Below are 20,916 nucleotides of genomic sequence, written 5' to 3' on the forward strand. Positions count from 1 at the left end.
GTTTGCAGCTAAGCTATTCAAGAGAATAAAAGTCATTTTAGTATCAGCAGAAGTGACTGAGAGAGAAAGAAAACAGGATGTGTGGGTGAGTGCTTGTAAGGTGTAGATGAACGAATATTTGCACACCACCAGATAACCATTTGTTTTTCTTTGCAGTATAAGTTTGTATTTATATAGCAGTACTGCTCCATATGTGTAAGTAATGCTCTAATTTAGATCACACATGAGCTTTATAACGATACAACAACTGGTCAAGATTGAAGTATTTTATTTTCTGAAGAGGAAGCCTTGTGTTTAGAATGCAATATTGGCAATATTATACCTGTGTGTTTACCATAGATGGTGGTGGTGGTGGCAGTGGCTGCTGCTGCTGTTGTTTAGTCACAAATGAACTCTGATTAAGCAGAACTATAACAAAAAGTATTCCAGCCATCACTATCCTGTTATTTTAGGGGTCACTAGAACTATGTGGTTTAATGCGATTTTTCCTTCTTGAAGATGAATATGTGTGATTTCAGAAAGATTTAACTACTATTTTAGCAGGTTGACTGACCTTGTAGTGGCTTTTCAAATTACCAAAAGTAGTAGCTATCTATTGCTCATGAGCAGTGCATGTGTTGTGTGATTATTTCTTTGATAAGTGTAGTGGCTGTCCTTGGTGTAGTTGAAAGGCAGTAGGTTGCCATATCCTTATTGGTGGATGTTTTTTGAAAACACTGCAAGTCTGAAGTGAGCTGTGAAGATTATTTCTGTACAGAAGGTTAAGTAGGAATAAAGGATGATCTCTTGTGTATAAAGAGAATGTGTACTAAGAAGTGATAATGAGAAGATCATTAATTTATGGAAGGAAGATCACATGAAATATGAAAGTCATAGTTACAAATCTAATATAACCAAAATTCCATATATTAATTACACCATAGTTTTTTTTATTTGTAATAACAAGAGAATTACATAAGCAAACTATGGAATTTTATCGAACAAACATAGTATCAATATCAGGTCGACTTTGCCTTTCATCCTTTTGGTGTCAATAAATTAAGTACCAGTTGCGTACTGGGGTCAATCTAATCAACTGCCCCTTCCCCCAAAATTTCATGCCTTGTGCTTAGAGTAGAAAAAAATATTAGGAAACAGAAAGATAGTATGATCTTAAGTTATGTTTATGTCAAAGACGAGTTTGCTTTCTTCCGTCTAAAGGTAATAAAATAAGTACCAGGATTGATATAATCACCTGTTCTCTCACCAGCTGTTGCTCTAAGCAGCTGACTCTATTCATTCTCCTTGTAGTGCATAGATTATGATGATAACAATTCCTTTTATTTACCACAGAGGCATCAGATAAGGAGGACATTACAAGGATAAATAATCATAATAACCCTTTCTACTATAGGCACAAGGCCTAAAATTTGGGGGTGGGGATAGTCGTTTACACCAACCCCAGTGCTCAGCTGGTACTTATTTCATTGATCCCGAAGGGATGAAGGGTAAAGTCGACCCCAGTGGAATTTGAACTCAGAGCACGAAGACTGCTAAGCATTTCACATGGCATGATAACTATTCTGTCAACTTGCCTCCTTTACTGCCTTAAACAATAACTAGCAGGACCTGTGGAAATTCAGCATATTAGAAGACTTTATGTTAATATATTAAACACAAGTGAAAAATTTCAAAAGAAAAAAGTTGAAATCCTGCCTTTTAATCAAAAACTGTACTTTTAAATGTAATTGAATGAATTTAGAAGATATTGCTTATTTACCTTCTTTTATGAGGTGCTTCTAACTTAACCCTTTAGCATTCAGATTTCTTTGTCAAATGTATTCTCTATTTATTTCCTTTGTTTTGAATCAATCATACATTATCTTCTAGCTTCATAATTTCAACTGTGGGTTTATATGTTTTTAGAATAACATTGTTGGGTAGGTGTGAAAGGCTGGATATGAACAATTTTAACACTGAACAGGAGGAATAGTCTGGCTGGATTAAATGCTAAAGGGTTAAAGAAATAAATGATGAATTAAAATGGCAAAACTTATTCATATTTATTAAAAAAAAAATATACTTTTCACTGTCCAACTATGACCAAGCCTCAGTTCAAGTTATTTACCAATTGATATTAGTTTCATTTCATTTCAGTTTAGCTACCTATCCATATATCTATTAATATATCTCTCTGTCTGCATATATATATTGATATATCAATAGACTCACCTATGTACCTACCTATCTTGCTAGCTAATTATATTTACTTTTCATTTTGCAATGTATGTATCTGTCTACTCTCACAATGCAGATAAGTGTCTAAACCTAATAATAAAAAGAATAATGATAGTGCCCCAGTATGGCCACAGCTTTTGGTCTGGAATGCACAAAAGATAATAGTGTAACATTCACAGCTATTTGCTTACTATTTATTTATTTCAGTTTAATATAACTGTCGATAGATCTCTTAATGCATGATTTTTAGATCTTCATAATATTGTTACATTATGTTAAACATTTCAACTGTGCCTATGATTTGAACCTGACAAATGCAAAATAATATAGACCTCCTTCCTCTTTCTTTCTCTCTTTCCCTCTCATTGTTTTCTCTCCTTCCCCTTCTCTATATATTTCTTCATTCAAGTTATTACCTACTTAGGCGGAAGTGTAACACACCAACAAAACAGCCAGACACAAATTAGCATAATAATAATAATAATAATAATAATTATAATGGTTGGTTTCCTTATTTAGGTACAAGGCAAGGAATTCTAAGGGAAGAATTAGTTTGTTACATCAATTCCAGTACTTGACTAGTATTATATCTTATCAACACCAAAAGAATGAAAGACAAAGTTGACCATGGTAGGATTTTAACTCAGAACATAAAGAAATGGAGTGAATGCTGCAAGGCATTCAGTCCAATATATTAGCAATTCTACCAATCACTATTCTAATAATAATGTTTATTTCTACAATAGGCACAAGGCCTGAAATTTTGGGGGATGTGACTTAGTTGATTACATTGACTAGTGTTCAATGGGTACTCATTTCATTGACCCCAAAAAGATGAAAGACAAAGTCAACTTCGGCAGAATTTGGACTCAGAACATAAATACAGATGAAATGCCTTGAAACATTTTGGCTGGGAAACTTATGATTCTGCCAGCTTGCCACCTTCATATGTGTATTATTATATTATGAGTTTAGTACAGTTGTGTAATCAATATGATATGCCTGACATTGATAAATTTTATTTGCAACGTAATTGTTTCAAAGCCTGAAATTCAATGGGAAGGTGTAAATTGATGCCATTGACCCCGATTCTTGACAAGTACTATATTTTATTAACTCTAGAAGGTTGGAAAGCAAAGTTGGCCTTGATGAGAGTTAATTTCAGAATGTAAAAACCAGAATAAATTTTACAACATTGTTCATCTGATACTCAAGAAAACAATACTGAATAAACATAAGACTTCATATATTTTAAGGAAAAGAAACAAACATGATTATGTGATGGTCATGTGTTCTTCAATGACACTGACAACATAGAATGGAAATTGCTCTAACCAGGGTATGAACTGAACTCAGTTTGCAGAAATAATGCCTCTCTTCATCAGCATTCACTGTATTTGTTATTAAGGAACTAGGCGGATTCTCTGACAGAATTCAAAACCTTCTCCAGTTTGGTTATCTCTTGCTGCCTTCTTGTATTTTTATCTAATGCTGGCTGACCTTTTTTTTCCTGTAGTAAATAAAGTATAAATATTTATTTGTTGCATTTATTTAATTGTGAGTTGACTATGAAAAATAATATATAAATGTGACTGTGAGGATTGTATACATGTGACATGTACATGTATGTATGTATAAATTTATGTGTATGAATGTATATACATCAATGAATAAATATATATATATAGTTATGTATATCTGTGTATATACATATGTATGCATAAATGTGTGTGTACATATATATATATATAACTGCATATACATATATATAAATGTGTGTTTGTGAATAAATATGTGTATGCGTGAATGTACCAATGTACACACATTTTTATATATGTATATGCACATATATATGTATATATTACTACATATAAATGAATGTAAAATATATATACAAACACACACATACATATATTGTATAATACATGTATAGAAAAAAACCTCTAAAGGATATTTTATATACCTCAAGAAAAATAAACAGTAGAAATTCAAAGTAAAACAAACATGTCATACAGATTATATTTTTTCTCATATGCAGTTCTGCAGAACTGATGTGTTACCAATTACATTAGAAATGAATTTCATTTTCAATACCTTCTTATTAACAACAGTAGTATGGTGGTTATGAAATAGTTAATAGAATATTGATTAATATTTAGTAGATACTTGCTACTGATGATGCACAAAGATACAGAAATCCTGATTTAGCAACTCCACCACCACCGCTGGATGCTTTTTGTCTGCTCTGATACACTTCTGTACTTTTCAGTACTATACATCTATACAAGAAGCTTTCTCAAGACAAATATTGCAATTCTTTGGTGTTCAATTGTACATCCATGTTTCTTATTTCTTTATTGCCCACAAGGGGCTAAACATAGAGGGGACAGACAAAGGGATTAAGTCGATTACATCGACTCCAGTTCGTAACTGGTAATTATTTGATCGACCCCAAAAGGATGAAAGGCAAAGTCGATCTTGATGAAATTTGAACTTGGAACATAGTGGCAGACGAAATACCGCTAAGCATTTTGCCCAGCATGCTAACGTTTCTGCCAGCTCACCGCCTCATTTACAATAGTACATCTATGTTTCTGTAAAGCAAGAATTTGAACTGTGGGACATACAAAATGCCTGTAACAGATTTGAAACCCACACATATGAGCTTGTAGCTGAGCACCTTATCCACTCAGCCATATTTGGTTGATAGGTGTAACAGACCATTCAGTTTAAAACCATTACCTACTCTTTGAGTGTCTATAGTGCAACTCATTGTGATGCTAACATCTGGGACCAGAAGGTCATTGCTTTCCTCCATATTTTAGTTTTTCCTGCAAATATTGATCTCCTGATGATCAAACAGAAAATCAACCACATTGACCTCACCAGTCATGTAAGGCCTACAAAAGGTAATGAATGCTGGTCCTCTTTCTCTTGGTAAGTTATCAAAAAACAAAGATGTAAGATATTGGAAATAAATGAATAAATATACAATGAAGTTTCATAAATACTGAAGCCATGCAAAATACATGCTAAAAATGTAGAAGCAAATTTTAATTTAAAATATACATTTATTTAAATGCATAAAATAAATAAGGCATATTTCTTTTCTTTTCAGTAAATAAAACAAAATAAAATATATATCAGTGCATTTCTAAACATGCTGCACATGAAGACGTAAACTCTAAATAAAGCAGTGTTTTTCAACATTCTTTTAATAATGATTCACTCAAATCATATACTGTATTTGATAGCATATAACACATGATTTCTTCCCCCAAAGTGCCTCAAAAAATCACCCTAGGTTTCATATGCATAGTTGAGTTTCTTGTATGTTAATTTTATCCCTAACACTCACTACTACAGGTTAATTTTAATCCACATGATTTTTTTCTATCTAGCCTGACTCCATATCAACATTTACTTAAACATTATTATTATCATTATTATTATTATTATTATTATTATTATTATTATTATTACCATTATTAATATTTTGTACTATTAGAATGCTTTAAATATTGCATACTTTAATACGCTAAAAAATTCTTTTCTTGAATATGAACTGCTGAAACTGGGATGTGTCTAATATGTCATCAAATACAGTAAATTAATTTGTTCATACAACAAACCACTTCATGTCTGTGTATGTAGAATGACTCCTCAATAGTAGAGTATGAATCATACATAGTTGTTCAACCAACTACTGATGCTGTTCAATCATAGCTGACCCTGGTCTAAACGACAACACAGAAATTTCTGGCTACCCTCTGATTAAATTTTATGAAGAACTTATTAAAATGTGTCTTCATCTTAATGTTATTTAAAACTGAGAAACTGAAATTGATGAACAGGAGATATTGTCAAGTTCAAAAGCAACAAATCAATTTTGAAATGGACTTAAAACATATTAATTTCTAAATATTGATTAGTACATGGCAAAATATTTTACATGAAGAGACAGTCGATTAAATTAACACATCCAGTGTGTTATTGGTACTTATTTTATCAACCCCAGGAAGAAAAAGGCAAAGTTGACCACAGTAGGATTTTAACTAACAACCTAAAGGGATGTAACTAAATATTGCAAAGTAATTTAATGTAAGGGTGGCAAATTAGTAGAGTCAATAAAGTATTGGATAGAATGCCTTGTGGTATGTCTTTCAACTCCGTGCACACTGAGTTCAAATCCTGCCAAATTCAGCTTTACTTATCATCCTTTCGGTGTCAATAAGAAAAGCACTCATCCCAGACAGTAGAGCCCCAGCATGGCTGCAGTCCAATGATTGAAATCAGTAAAAGATTAAAAGATAGACATTTTGTTAGTTACTCTACCTGTTCTGTCAGTCCACAGCCTCAACCATTCCACTGGAATTAGTCACAAGTGAACTTTGATTGAGCAGAACTATAACAAATATTAACTTTTCACATTGGTATAAGGCAATAAATTTGTAGGATAGGGCCTCTAGTTAGTTGAATCAACTCTGCTTCAGATATACAGTACTTTCTTGACTCACAGAGGAACAAAATGCAAGGTCATCTCTATCAGGATTTGAACTCAGAATGTAAAAGTTAAAAGCTAAAATACTGAAAAGCATCTTGACCAGCTTTCAATCTGTTGTCTTCAGACTTGATAAATTGAAAATATATTTCTAATTTACTGAAGTGGTTATATTATAAATGAATTGATATTTATGTGTTGATGCCATTTATTCATCAAATATTACAAAATATTAATTTCTAATATGTTAATATTTTTTTTCTGAGTTATTGATCTCAGCTTTAGAGATTATTGTGATGAGAGTCATGATGCCCCCTTGCAAGAAATAGACTGGACCAAGTGATTATAAATTGTAGCAGTTGGAGTGAAGTCTTGTGTATTAGTTCGAGTTGAATTCACAGTGAAGTTAAATTGTGTCGGTTAGTTAGTTAATTTGGAATACTGATTGTTGATTCATGAAGAGATTGTTGGAATTTTATGTTGTTATTACAACTGCATTGTTATCTTGCTTACAGTTACTACACTGGTACAGTACATCTAAACCATCCGTCACAATACCATGGCAGTACCATGACATTGGAGACAGAGGATGCAATATCTAGCAACAAGAGTTTCAAAGCTCAGGTAGGTTATTTAACAATTTGTTCAGGATACAACTTGTTAAATGATGGAAGACCTATTAGCTTCTATAATACAGTTGCAAAAGCAACAACAACAGCAACAGAAGTTGCAGAAGCAACTAGCACAGCAACAACTACAACTATACACAAAGAAGTCTGAAAATGCAGTAAGTTTGTTTTTGCCAAACAGCATATTGAACTCCATAACAGAATTCAGTTATAACCTAGAGGAGGGTATAACTTTTGCAGTGTACTACAGGTGGTGAGAGTACCATACGAGTGAGATCGTTGCCAGAGAGGCAAGCTGGCCTCCCTGCCAATGGCACGTTAAAAACACCATTCGAGTGTGATTGTTACCTGCATTGCCTTACCAGCACAAGTGATGGTGACACGTGAAAAAAAAAAATTCGAGCGAGGACATTGCCAGTGCCATTGAACTGATTCCTGTGCAGGTGGCACATAAAAAGCACCATTTGAACATGGCCGTTGCCAGTACCACCCGACTGGTCCTCGTGCTGGTGGCACGTAAAAGCACCCACTACACTCTCGGAGTGGTTGGTGCTAGGAAGGGCATCCAGCTGTAGAAACTCTGCCAGATCAGATTGGAGTCTGGTGCAGCCATCTGGTTCGCCAGACATCAGTCAAATCGTCCAACCCATGCTAGCATGGAAAGTGGACGTTGAATGATGATGATGATATAATGACTTCTTTCAGTTTCCGTCTGCCAAATCCACTCACAAAGCTTTTGTTGGCCTGGGGCTATAATAGAAGTCACTTGCCCAAGTGGGGCTGAACCTGGAACCATGTGGCCAGGAAACAAGCTTCTTTTCACACTGCCATGCCTGCACCTAGATTTTTCTTTATTTTCAAAATAAATTTAAACTGAGGTAGAGCATTCCAACGGAAATATGGTAACAAAAGGGGTTCTTGATTTCTAAATTCCTTAACAACTTTGTATTTTATTGTTTACTCCAAGTCAATCCTGATTAAGTAGACTTGTGATCAAAGACATTCCAACCATGACTATCCTCCTGTCTTTTTTGGAGTATGTTAGATTGTATAATATATTGTGTCCTTTCATTATATTAGATAGTAAGATGGGATTTGAGAGATACGACTGCTGTTTCTAGCCGGTCATACAGCTATGTAGAGATTCTCCCATTGGCTTATTCCAACTCAATGGCTTTTAACTGCTCACATGGAAGCAGCAAATGTCATAGAGGCACTTTGAAGTGCACTGGGTATACAAAACATCCTGATTTTTCTTTGAAATAAAATATTTAAACTAGCTACAATACTTATATTTTAAACTGTTTCAAAAAGATTTTTCTTGAAATTAAAATACAGCTGAGACATTATGCAATCAATGAGCAGAAAATATGATTCATGATGCACCAACCTTCTGAAGTAACTTTTATAAATTTATTATAGGGAACACTAATCCAAGCAAATTTCCAATAGTAGGCACATATTAGCCAGGATAATATAAGAGGATAATAAATCACTGCATAAAAATAAGCCTGTATTTGATTAAAATAATCTGCTGCTGTTTTTCTTCCCATCCACCTCAATGCATGGTGGGGGTGCATTTGTAAAATACTATTCAATGAAAGAAGGTGTTAAGTTACAAGGGTTGTGAACCATTGTTTCAACTGAACAGATTGATATTGTAGGTTAATTATGTCAATATCGCATTACCCCTACAAATCACTGTTGAAAAACACTAACATGGTGCAACTGAATACATTCATACATACATATATGTGTGTGTGTGTGCAAATATATATATATATACATGCATGCATACATACATATGTATATATATGTGTGTGTATGCATGTATGTTTTAAATCACTTTTCTGTGGCAACACAACATCTAAAGATATGCAAAGAAAATGAAGTCACAAAACTACAGCATTCAAATGACTCACTGCATTCTTCTGCATTTTAGTGTAAGGAGCAGGTTTGCTGCCCCCTTGTTCTTTATCCTCCTTGTCTGGTTGCTTTAAATTGAATAAACAAAATATAGAATAACCAATCCACCATTCAAAACAAAACAATTAATCTTATAATTTTTATATTGTATTGTTGTAGAATCTCTGTAGCTTTCAAAATTGAACATTCAATGTTTACATTTTTACATTATGAGTATTTTGTAAATGAATTTATAATTCCAAGTCTTGCTGATGCAGACCACTACTATTGGAAGGTGATCTCAAGATGCTGTGCTTACAGAAGAGATTGCCAGAGGACTGAGATAAATTGCAATTTGCTGTGCTCGAGAAGACCCATCCATCACAGCAAAAATGACCACTTGGTATGCTTGTATGTAGAGCTGTTCCCAAATTCCTCTCTCTCTCTCTCCTGTCAAACATCTTTCTCCACCAATTCTCATCCCCTAACACCTATCACTCCCTAATCTATTGTACGACTTGACTGCTATACTCACCTGGGAGCAGAATTGGCACATATAACATCTATTTCATTCTGGTTACCTCCCTCCATCCCCTTCCCTGGGAACCAGTTCCATTCCTTGTTATCGTCCCTGCCCACACTATTTCCACCAGTCACCCACTTTCCATGCCTTCAGTCACTGTTGTCTCTCCCCTCTGTTATATTCCATTCTAAATACCTCTCTTAACTTCTATCATTCTCAATGCCCTTTTACATCTACCACCATTCCCCACTTACTATAGCCCCTTACATACTTCTTTATTTCCCCTTCTCTACTGCTTCTACACCTTGCACATTGTCCCACTACTTTCTGGCCTATACTCTTTCCTGATCCGTTCCTATATCTCTTGATTAACCCCCATCCCAACTCTATATTAGTATTTCCCATCAATTGCACCCCCACCCTTGTTCATCACTCACTATATTCATCTCCATCTTCATCTTTAATCATCTGTTACTCCATTCTCATATCTTGTAAAACTGTCCACTCTTTCATCCCCTACCATGACTCACTGCCTGTATCCTCTCTTATGCTCATCCTGTTGTATCTTGGGAGTTTGCTCTAGCACTCCTACACTTCCGTCTTTTTATCCCCTTCAGATATGTATCTCCTCTACAGCAAGACACCTGTACTTGTCCCTCTATCACACTTTAGCCTTTTAACACCAGGCCACAACCCTCTACCTTCCCATCTCAAATATTCCCCACTTAGTAGTGGGAGTATTCTTAAGCATTAAACAAAAAAAAATCTTGGCTTGTAATGCACACAATGTATTGTAGTGTATCCAATGAGCTTATTATTATTAGTTCTTTTTTTTAAAAAAAAAGACTGAAATTATACTGACAAATTCATGCTTGTGGTGTGCTCTTGTGGCCAGCTGTTGTAAGGAAGACAATTGCAAAAGTAATTACAAAACCTACATCAAATCAGGCAAGATTAGAAGTTTGGATTTTAAATCAAAGAGCAAGGAAGAAGGGGCACAGAATATTAACATTTAATATTTCCTTTTTCTTACACTTGATCAAGCTCTTAAAATTTCCAATCATAGGTGGTCATATATAGCATTATTTCATCCTTATTTGAAATTGTCAGCATGGCATATCTCAAGGCAAATAAATTACACATAATTAAACATTTGACAAAGATAAACATTTCTTATAGAGACAAAATGATTTACAGTTTAAAAGAAATTCATGGGATGCATATGGCTTTTTTTTTCTTTTTCCTTGTCTATTTTTTCTTCTTCATCATAGATCAGTATAGAAAAATCTAGGCTCAAAAACCTACATCAATAACAATTGAATGATTTAATGATATTCTAATTGAGATTTCAATAAATTATAAAGGTGTGTAGTGAGATGAAGCCCAAAATGATAGTGGGTGGTGTGTGCCACACAGAGGGAATGATATACTGTGCTTGAGAACACCTGTCAAACCAAGTGAGATCATATTCATGGCCAATTCTTGTGTTTTGTAACTGGCACCTGTGCCAATGGCACGTAAAAAGGCACCCACTACACTCTTAGAGTGGTTGGCATTAGGAAGGCTATCCAGCTGTAGAAACGATGCCAAATCAAATTGGAACCTGGTGCAGCTCCCCAGCTTACCAATTTTCAGTTAAAGCATCCAACTCATGCCAGCATGGAAAACAGATGTTAAATGATGATGATGATGATGATGATATATATATATATATATATATATATATATATATATACACACACACACACACACACATGCATACATACATACACACCTAAAACCATGCTAATAGCTTAAGAGAGAAATTTAGGATATCTTGGTTTTCTGTGAATTGATTTTCATAAAACTCTTCCCAGCTGGTTTGTACACTATGGCAACACTGTTGTTATGTTTTCATTATTCTGTGTAACATTCTTTCTTTTTTATTTCAGATTTTTCAGTTTCTGGGTGAACCACACTGATAGCTTTTGAATGAAAATAGCCCATCTAGGCATTTCTTGTTCAGAAAATGAAGAGTAATGATACATATTAAGCATACTTTGAGTATATATTTAACAGAAAATCATAATAATATTATAACATTTATTGACATAATGAATTATTTGGCCACATGAGCACCATTTCGATGCTTAACTTCGAAAACCCTATTAGTCATGGAATCTGTCAATTTCTTAATAGAAGCAGGTTAGACTACCTCTGCTGCAGCTTTGATGGTTGCCCATAAGATATCTTTCAACATAAATTGGCATCCATTGGCATAAACATCTTGTTTAATGATGGACCAAAGATTTTCAATTGGGCTGAGATCCAGAGGTACTGGTGGCCACACCACCAACCTTTCACCTTCTATGCTGTAAGACCCTAGTAATGTTTGGGTAGTCCTAGCAGGGTGGGAGCAAGCGTTTTCATGCATGAATACGAGATTCCTTAGAAGTAATAGCAGTATGTCATCAAGCCAAGGATTCAAGACCTCTTTCAGGAGATTGCAGTAGGTGGCTGTGGTCACTTTAACCCCTTCAGGCACTCTGACTGGGTCAACAAGTCTGTCCCCAATGCTACCAGCCCACAACAGGACTCCTCCACCCTGTTGTTGTCATTGTAATTGTTAGTGACACTCATCTCCAAAATAGACCCAACCATGTGCCCAAAAGTCAGGTCTGTCAAGGGTCATTCTGGTTTTGTCAGTGAACAGAACACAGCTAATTAATGTCTAATGAGAAATCCTAAATTTCACTCCTAAGCTATTAGCATGGTTCTGTGTGTGTGTGTGTGTGCGTGTATACACACACACACACACACACACATATATATACTGTTGTGTCTGGGGAGAGTCATTTTCTTTTTGTGCCTTATAATTTAAAACACTCACCAGTAAAATTTCCACAATTTCTTATTTTTATTTTCCTAAAATTTTCGTTGCGTCTTGCAGCCTTTGCAAGAGTCAAGACTACTGAAAAGGTTGCAAGATGCAATGAAAATTTTAGGAAAATAAAAATAAGAAATTGTGGAAATTTTACCGGTGAGTGTGTTAAATTATAAGGCACAAAAAGAAAATGACTCTCCCCAGACACAACAGAATATGCTTCAACACACGAACTCATATAAAGAAACTTGCAAACCAAATCCAAAAACGAAATATATATATATATTTATAGTGTTCATTGTGTTCATTATATATATATATACATACTCATATGTATATGCCCATATATATATATATATATATATATATATATATATATATATTATATATATATATATATATATATATATATATATATATATATATATATATATATATATATGTATATATATATAAAGGTTAAGAAAGTTATATCCCTGGACTTCCTGAAATGAAACAAAACATTTCAACTTTGGATAGAAGAGGAAAAAAGTGAAATAATGCATAAGTAGATATAAAATGAGAATATAAAGATGTGCTTTAATTACTGGAATGCATAAAAACTATTGAAAGTAATATATTGAAAGTGACTGTACACCGACATGTCATCACCAAAAGATGGTGTAAGAAAGGAAATTATGATGTTGATACTGAGGAGGATAATGTTTAGATGAAAGAAGAAGAGTTGGGGGAAGAAGGTGTAGATGGAAAGAGAAAAGCAGGAACATGTATGTATGTGAGAGACAGAGGGGAAGGAGAAGGTAAAGTTAACACAAGTGAGGGAGAGGAGGAGAAGGAGATGAAGAAATGAAACAAGAAATAAGGCAAATACATGAAAAGAAGGAAAGGGAGGCAAGGAAAAAGAAAAAAAGAAGAATGAGAGAGAGGGAAGGAAAAAATAAAATAAGTATAAAGAAAAGAGGAAAGTAGAGACAAGTAGGAAAGACAATGAACAAGAATGAAAATGGAAGAGGAAGTGAAATGTGAATAAGGAAAGAAGAGTAAAACATGTGTGAAGAAAGAAGAAAGGAAGATGATGAGTAAACAGTATAAGAGGGGATGGAAGGAAAAGTGTGAGGAAGAGGAAACATGTGGGAAGGTGAGAAAGAGATGAATGTAGTGGGAGAAAGAAGAAGGGATGAGGCAAAAAAAAATGAAGAAAGAACAAGATGTAGAGGAGAAAGAAGGAGCATAGGAAAACACAGACAACAGTTATGATGATGATGACAATGATTGTAACAGTGAAGATGAGGAGAGAGAGAGAGAGAGAAAGAGTCACAATGGAACAACAAAAATAACAGTAAAAATAAGGAATGAAAGAAAGGAAGAATATCAAGAAAGAAAATGGATATCTATCATCCTAAAACAGAAGTTCGTATAACTACTGAAATAAACTGTTGTATCCCAAATAGAAAATACTACAGTATGTTAAATGTCTGAGAGGAATTGTTTTTAATGAGACTATTAACCTCATCTTCAGAGATGAAATAACTTTTCTCACTCTTTACATCTGAACCATAGTCAGAAATGTAGATATAAATACAATGAAAATCATTAATTATAATCCTGAATAATGCCTTCATACAGTTAATGCAATCAAAATGTGTAGGTTGCAAACTTGCTCAAAATATTGTATTTTCCGTTTAATGTTAGTAAGTCTGTTGTTATCCAAATGGCTGTCTCAAATTGATCACAATAAGTAACTTCCAATGTAGTGAAAAACAATCTTTCATCTCTGAAGAAAGATGAGATTAATAGTCCAAAAACTTATAATTTTACTATGATATATCTATCATACTAAAGAACTGTTCATGCAAAATTAAAAGACTAGTCTACAGGGTGAATTTGGTCTACCTGCTTGTCCTTGGCACCAAAGAGTGTATTGCTGATCTGTAAAAGATGACAGTCACTTTGAAGAGACATAAAGTTTTCAAAGTTTTAAACTGATTTTTTTTTTTTATGTTGGCTTGAGAGTCCATAAGAGAATGATGATATGGTCACTTATATCATCCCCAGTATTTGCCTTATACATTATTTTATTGACCCCAGAAAGATGAAACACGAATTCAACCTTGACAAGATTTGAATTTAGAACTAAACCTTGTTTATGCCAAACCACCTAAAACCACCCCTATTTATACAATAGAAACTTCTTGCTTTAAAATGATCTATTAAAACCTTTCTCCAAACTTTTATGTTCATTTATGTTCCAAACACCATTTTAATAATGAAGGTTATTTTAATAAATTCTTCAAAATTTTCCAACAAAACTGAAACACTGGTATTGTAATTCAACAGAAATTTGGTAATAGAAGGTTAATGTATCCAAATTAAAACTTTTTCAGTCAAAATTTTATGTTAATCTATGTTCATTATTTATAGTGTTCATTATGTTCATAATTTATATCATTATTAAGCACCAGCTTAATAATGACAAAATTATTTCACTATGCTCTTCATCATTTTCAAAATTAATTAAAACAAATGCAATATATTTCCACAGGAGTAGGGTAATGAAAGGATTAAAGTATCTGAATTAAACTTTCTTCTATCAAAATTTAATGGTAATGTATGTTCAAAACACCATTTTAATAATGACTTATTTTACTAAATTTTTCATGATCTTCAAAATTATTTGAAACAAAGGCAATGTATTACAACAGAAATATGGTAATATAAGGGTTAAATTAACACTTTCTTCCATCAAAACAAAAGGGTTTACTAGTTGTAACTGACTACCACAGGGTATTCGCTGCTCTACTTATTCTGCCATTTATCCATTGTTCTTAATGTTTAGTGACATTGAACCAGCGACCATGAAATATCTGAAATGGATTGAGTTTTAGTTATATTTCTTCCTTTAAAACCCTTGCAGATGGAAAAATACATAATAATCCAGCAATAAATTTAACTTATGTAGTAGTAGTAGTAGTAGTAGTAGTAGTAGTAATAGTAGTAGTACATAAGGATGATGATAGTGATGATTATAAGGACAATGTTGATGAGGGGAATAGTGGTTTGTTTCTGCTTTGTTTTGTTTTTTCCTTTTCTTTGTTGTTGCTTTAAAATGCAATTTTTTAAAAAATCTGACATCATCACCATCGTTGTAATCACCACTACTGTTATCACCATCACCACCACCACCATAACTGTCATCATTGTCAACATCATGTTAGAATCAGAACTAGGTGAGTCAATAATATGTCGGATTAAAGACTGTTAATGAGGTGTAATCCAGTAACCATCATTGCATTGTATTTATAATTGAGATACTAACCAGTCACTAGTCCAGTTCAGGAAGCTACCAATTTAAGAGATGAGAGAAGGATGTAACACATGGGCAAGAAATTTTGATTGGAGATTTGTATGTCAGACATGATTAAAAGCTTTGATGATCTTTTGAATAATGACATTGCTTTTGATGAAAACACTGTCACTCACATGTCAGTGGATTGTCACTAATGCAAGAGCATTAGTAGTGATATTCGAAAGTAGTTCTCCAGTAGATATGGCTGTGCAGAAGCTGACTGGTGGTCAATCAGGCAATGGTGGGGAGGGACATGGGAGAGAGACAGACAGACAGAGACAGAAATTCATGGTGTTGGAAAATGTCATTGACTAGTTTAAGTGCTAGGGGATTAAAGATAATTGAATAAATATTAATTTTTGATATAGGTTACATGGCTATATATTTTGTTGCAGAGATATAGGTAACAGAATTGGTGACAATATTTGATTGGTATTTTATTTTCTTGACTGTCCAATGATGAAACACATACTGACCTTAAATGGATTTGAACTCAGGAGGTAAATAATGTAAGTAAATTAATAGCATAAAGATAGACAAAAAAACATGAAAAGAAAAAGGAACAGATGCAACTGATGAATGTTCAAGAAGCTGGAAGTCATGAGGCTTGATAACACACATTGTTTTATATGATGATACAAACCATTTTAAAACATAACAGCAAATATGTTTTAATATATATATATATATATATATATATATATATATATATATATATATATATACAAAAACAGAAAGACATCCCAGTCTTTGTCAAAAAAAAAAGGATCATTTGAAAAGCTATTCAACTCATACCAGCAGAGGAATATATTTAGGATGGTATTAAGTAGGAAGAAAATATATAAACCAAATACATTTATAATATACAGTAGTTAATACTCACTTTTGGTAGCTTTCTTAGGTTTGGGGATAGTTTTAGACAGGTCACATCACCCCTAAAAATAGAATACTCACTTTAACAAGAATAAAAAATAAGAGGAATCTTTTTTTTTTTAATATGAAAAACAAAAATCCATACAAAGATGTATAAAAAATTCAGGAGGTAATTGATAATATGCATTTTTTTCACTGAGTTTGTATCAAAACTCTAAATAACTAACATTATTATGAAGTCTTGATGATTAATATATATATCATCTTACTCAGTTTGTGCAGAAGCAAAACGATCAAATAAATGTCTGCCTTGAGCTTATTAGACACATGAGACCGAAACCAATCTGGATTTTCAAGATAGGTTGAGAATACAAGATTTACCTCTAAATGAAATGCAAGTCTACCAAGTGCAACTGGTACTCATTTTTAGCTGAGTGTATTAGAACAACAAGAACTGAAGTTGTTTGAGGACACAACATGCTACTTGGTTCAAGAACTGAATCAACAATTTAGCAATTATGAGCCAAACACTCCAATCATTAGTTCACAAATGGATACAATAATGAGTGAAAATCAACAGCTAATATATTATTGTTTAGATTCAGGTCAGCTCTGTTGAATAGTCCTATGATCAAAAGCAGTGGCATGGCAATCCTCTTTGTCAGACTTAAATTATGCAATGTGTCCTTCCTTTTTAAAGACAACAGTATATGATTAAAGCAAAAAATTGCTGTTATATCTTCTAGTGGGTTAATCAATCTTGTAGATGCTGCCTTATAAGCTTGCAAGTGTTTTGCTATATCTCAAAGCAGATCATTTACTTTATGGGAATAGATCTTAAATTTTCTATTGAGAGAATAGATATCATTATATTGTTTATCAACATACCTGTCATCACCGACAATGATTACAGGGTCCTCATTATTGAAAGCAATATGAGTTAGTTTAGTCCTTTTTTTCTGTACTATGACTTGACTACACAAATGGTCATATTTGTTCAAACTCAAGTCATAAACAAAAACCTACAATTAAAAAAGAAATCATGCATTTGTAAACATTGAATCTCCACTACAATTATACAGAAAGAATATTTCATTTTTGTTGTTTTTGTATTTGGTTTGCAAGATTCTAGATGTGAACCCATGTGTTGAAACAGATTTTGTTGTACTGAGAGAGTCATTATGCAGTGTTCTGTTGTGTCTGGGGAGAGTCATTTTCTTTTTGTGCCTTATAATTTAACATACTTACTGGTAAAATTTCCACTTAGAGACTATTGAAAAGGTTGCAAGAATCAGCGAAAATTTTAGGAAAATAAAAATAAGAAATAAGTGGAAATTTTACCCGTGAGTATGTTAAATTATAAGGCACAAAAAGAAAATGACTCTCCCCAGACACAACAGAATATGCTTCAACACACGAACTCATATAAAGAATCTTGCAAACCAAATCCCAAAACAAAATTATGCAGTGTGTTATCTGTCATAACCATACACACTGGTTCTATTTTACTTCTTTCATTACTATTATTAGTCAACTAGTTAACCATTTAGCCAGTTAATCGATTGTTTGGTTAAGCTTTTGGTCAATAAATCAATCAGTTAGGTTTGTCAAAGTCCTTTCATCACCATTTGCAACCTCACCAATGACATGCCCTCTCTATTCCATAGTTGTTGAGATCATTAATGTCAACAAAAGAACTCTGATATCCCTAGCTGATTGACAGAACAATACTCAGACAATCAATTAGTTAATTGGTTACATGGTTAACTAGTTGATTAATAATAATAAAAGAAGTGAAATAGAACCAGTGTATGTGTATGCTTATTATTGGCATATTGGCCCTTCTGAGGTACAACAAAATATTTATATTTGCTCACCTAAATATCAGGACTCAATTTATTGAGGCTGTCCCATTTTGAGGAACAGAGTAACTCAAATATGTTAATTTGCTTTGTGTTCAGATTTGTGGCTATTGTAGTTTAACCTCAGGTCAGGTCATGTAGACCTATGACTTAGCCATAACCAACTCATCCATTTCTCAGACATTAATTATCTTAGAAGCCTACATTATCATATGTGCTCCTCATTCAAAATAATAGGGTGATATTTGAAGGAAATTTAGCAACTATTTCTAATTGGGCAAACAACTACGTTGGAGCTCCCTAGTTGGCCCATCAAATTGTGGTAGATTTGGTCGAAAACACTGCTATTCTAAGTTGTGCATATCTGTATTACATATACCCATTTTATAAACAGTGCACAAAAGAAACTAATGGAGGTACAAAAGTTTATTCAGCTAAAATAAAAAGGGCAATGACCCCCTTCAGTCATGAATGACCATGGGATTGCACCTAGGAAGTTCCCTGCCAAGGCACAAGTCTGGGCAAGGTTGTTTGTGGAAGACCAGCAGTTGCCCATGCATACCAGCCTCCCCTCTCCACACCACCAATGTTATCCAAAGGAAAGACAAAGGCCGATACAGCTTGGTACCTGTGACGTCGCAACTCATTTCTACAGCTGAGTGAACAGGAGCAATGTGAAATAAAGTGTCTTGCTCAAGAACATAACACATAGCCCAGTCCATGTAGAAATTAATAACTATATTAATTATATATTCAATTCCCGCATATTTTTGTCACAGGATGATACTTATTGTTTCAGATTTTTTAGAATAAGACCCTGAGAGTAAAACAGAACAAGAAGGAAGCTATAAAGATTGTTCTAAAAATAAAATGTTCCAATCTAGATTTTATAATTCGTGGCACATAAAAACTACCATTTGAGAGTGGCCGTTTCCCGTACCGCCTGACTGACCATCATGCCGGTGGCACATAAAAGCACCCACTACACTCTCGGAGTGGTTGGCATTAGAAAGGGCATCCAGCTGTAGAAACCCTGCCAGATCAGATTGGAGCCTGGTGCAGCCATCTGGTTCACCAGACCTCAGTCAAATCGTCCAACCCATGCTAGCATGGAAAGCGGATGTTAAACGATGATGATGATGATGATGATGATGAGGATGATGATAAGCTTTGATTTAAGATTTTTCAAATGATTGTTGGTTCATGATGATGAACAGTTATTGAACTTACTTTGCCAGTATCAGTAACTGCAGCAAAAACAGTCGAAGAATAAGGAGCCCATGCAACATCACCAACAGAACTGTTCAAGTCAAAGGTAAACAGAGCATTTCTGAAAGAGAAATATATCACAGCTATTAGCAAGTGTACACAATATATTAAATTATAAGATGTGAACCTATAAAATCGTATTATAAAATGAACGAAAAATTTTGAAAATGTTAAGAAAATACAGAAAAATATAATTGAACCATGAAATAACAGTCGGTCAATTTGGTGGTGGTGGTGGTGGTGGTATCTTTCAGTTTTTTAATATGTATCTGTGCATATATCTACACCCACTAAATATTTTGGATAGTGAGTTCAAAATTGAGTCTGAAATTTGAGATCTTAATAAGATTTGTGCATTTTCAGCTAAACAAAGCTTACAATTCCTGGTTCCGTTCATATATGGTTTCGACTTTTCAATTATTCTCCATCTTATATCATATGGAATGTTCTTGTCTTTTAATGCCCAAATTTGGCAAGCTAATTTTGTAGTTTTCCCTTTCTCGTTATGGCGGAAAGATGCCATATGATTTATATATCACTAGCAGTATCGCCCGGCGTTGCTCGGGTTTGTAAGGGAAATAACTATATAAGCATTTTTAGAGAGTTACTTCCCTTATAGATGCCAATTCGGGCTTTCTTAGCCATTTCTGTTTTGGTGTCTTCAAGCCATGAAGTCGTTGTTCTAAAAGAACGCTGGTCTCCTTGACAACGCTTTACGACGTTGATTTCCTTACACTCCCTTCCTCACAGCTTCACGAGGGAGGGAAGAAGGGGGAGAAGCAAACAGGTGCAGGTGTGACCATGGACGCCAACTCCGCCACCATCAACACACGAAAAATTATGCATTAAAATGGAATAAAAAATGATGTTAAATTATTTTTAAAATCGTAGACTCATCGTAGATGCGCGCTAATACTCAGATGGGCTC

The 20,916-nt window shown here is 33.9% G+C and overlaps 1 protein-coding gene across 6 annotated transcripts in view; it reads right to left on the minus strand.

Moving 5' to 3' along the window:
* Window positions 1-315: 315 nt before the first annotated feature.
* Window positions 316-20,916, minus strand: part of LOC115232642 (dynein intermediate chain 2, ciliary-like) — an 87,059-nt gene continuing 66,458 nt past the window's right edge. For 4 of the 6 annotated variants that reach the window (XM_036513594.1, XM_036513602.1, XM_036513626.1 and 1 more), the window contains 6 exons: window positions 19,950-20,049; window positions 17,746-17,879; window positions 16,868-16,919; window positions 14,532-14,567; window positions 9,270-9,341; window positions 316-3,727 (listed from right to left, as the gene is read on the minus strand). In XM_036513594.1, coding sequence (XP_036369487.1) covers window positions 3,629-3,727; window positions 9,270-9,341; window positions 14,532-14,567; window positions 16,868-16,919; window positions 17,746-17,879; window positions 19,950-20,049 — 493 coding nt within the window. In that variant the 3' untranslated portion in view covers window positions 316-3,628. The remainder of the gene's footprint in view (window positions 3,728-9,269; window positions 9,342-14,531; window positions 14,568-16,867; window positions 16,920-17,745; window positions 17,880-19,949; window positions 20,050-20,916) is intronic. The other 2 variants (XM_036513613.1, XM_036513623.1) reach the window with 2 other exon arrangements.

Source organism: Octopus sinensis, linkage group LG2 (assembly GCF_006345805.1).
Source record: "Octopus sinensis linkage group LG2, ASM634580v1, whole genome shotgun sequence".
In the NCBI taxonomy this organism is placed as follows: Eukaryota; Metazoa; Mollusca; class Cephalopoda; order Octopoda; family Octopodidae; genus Octopus; species Octopus sinensis.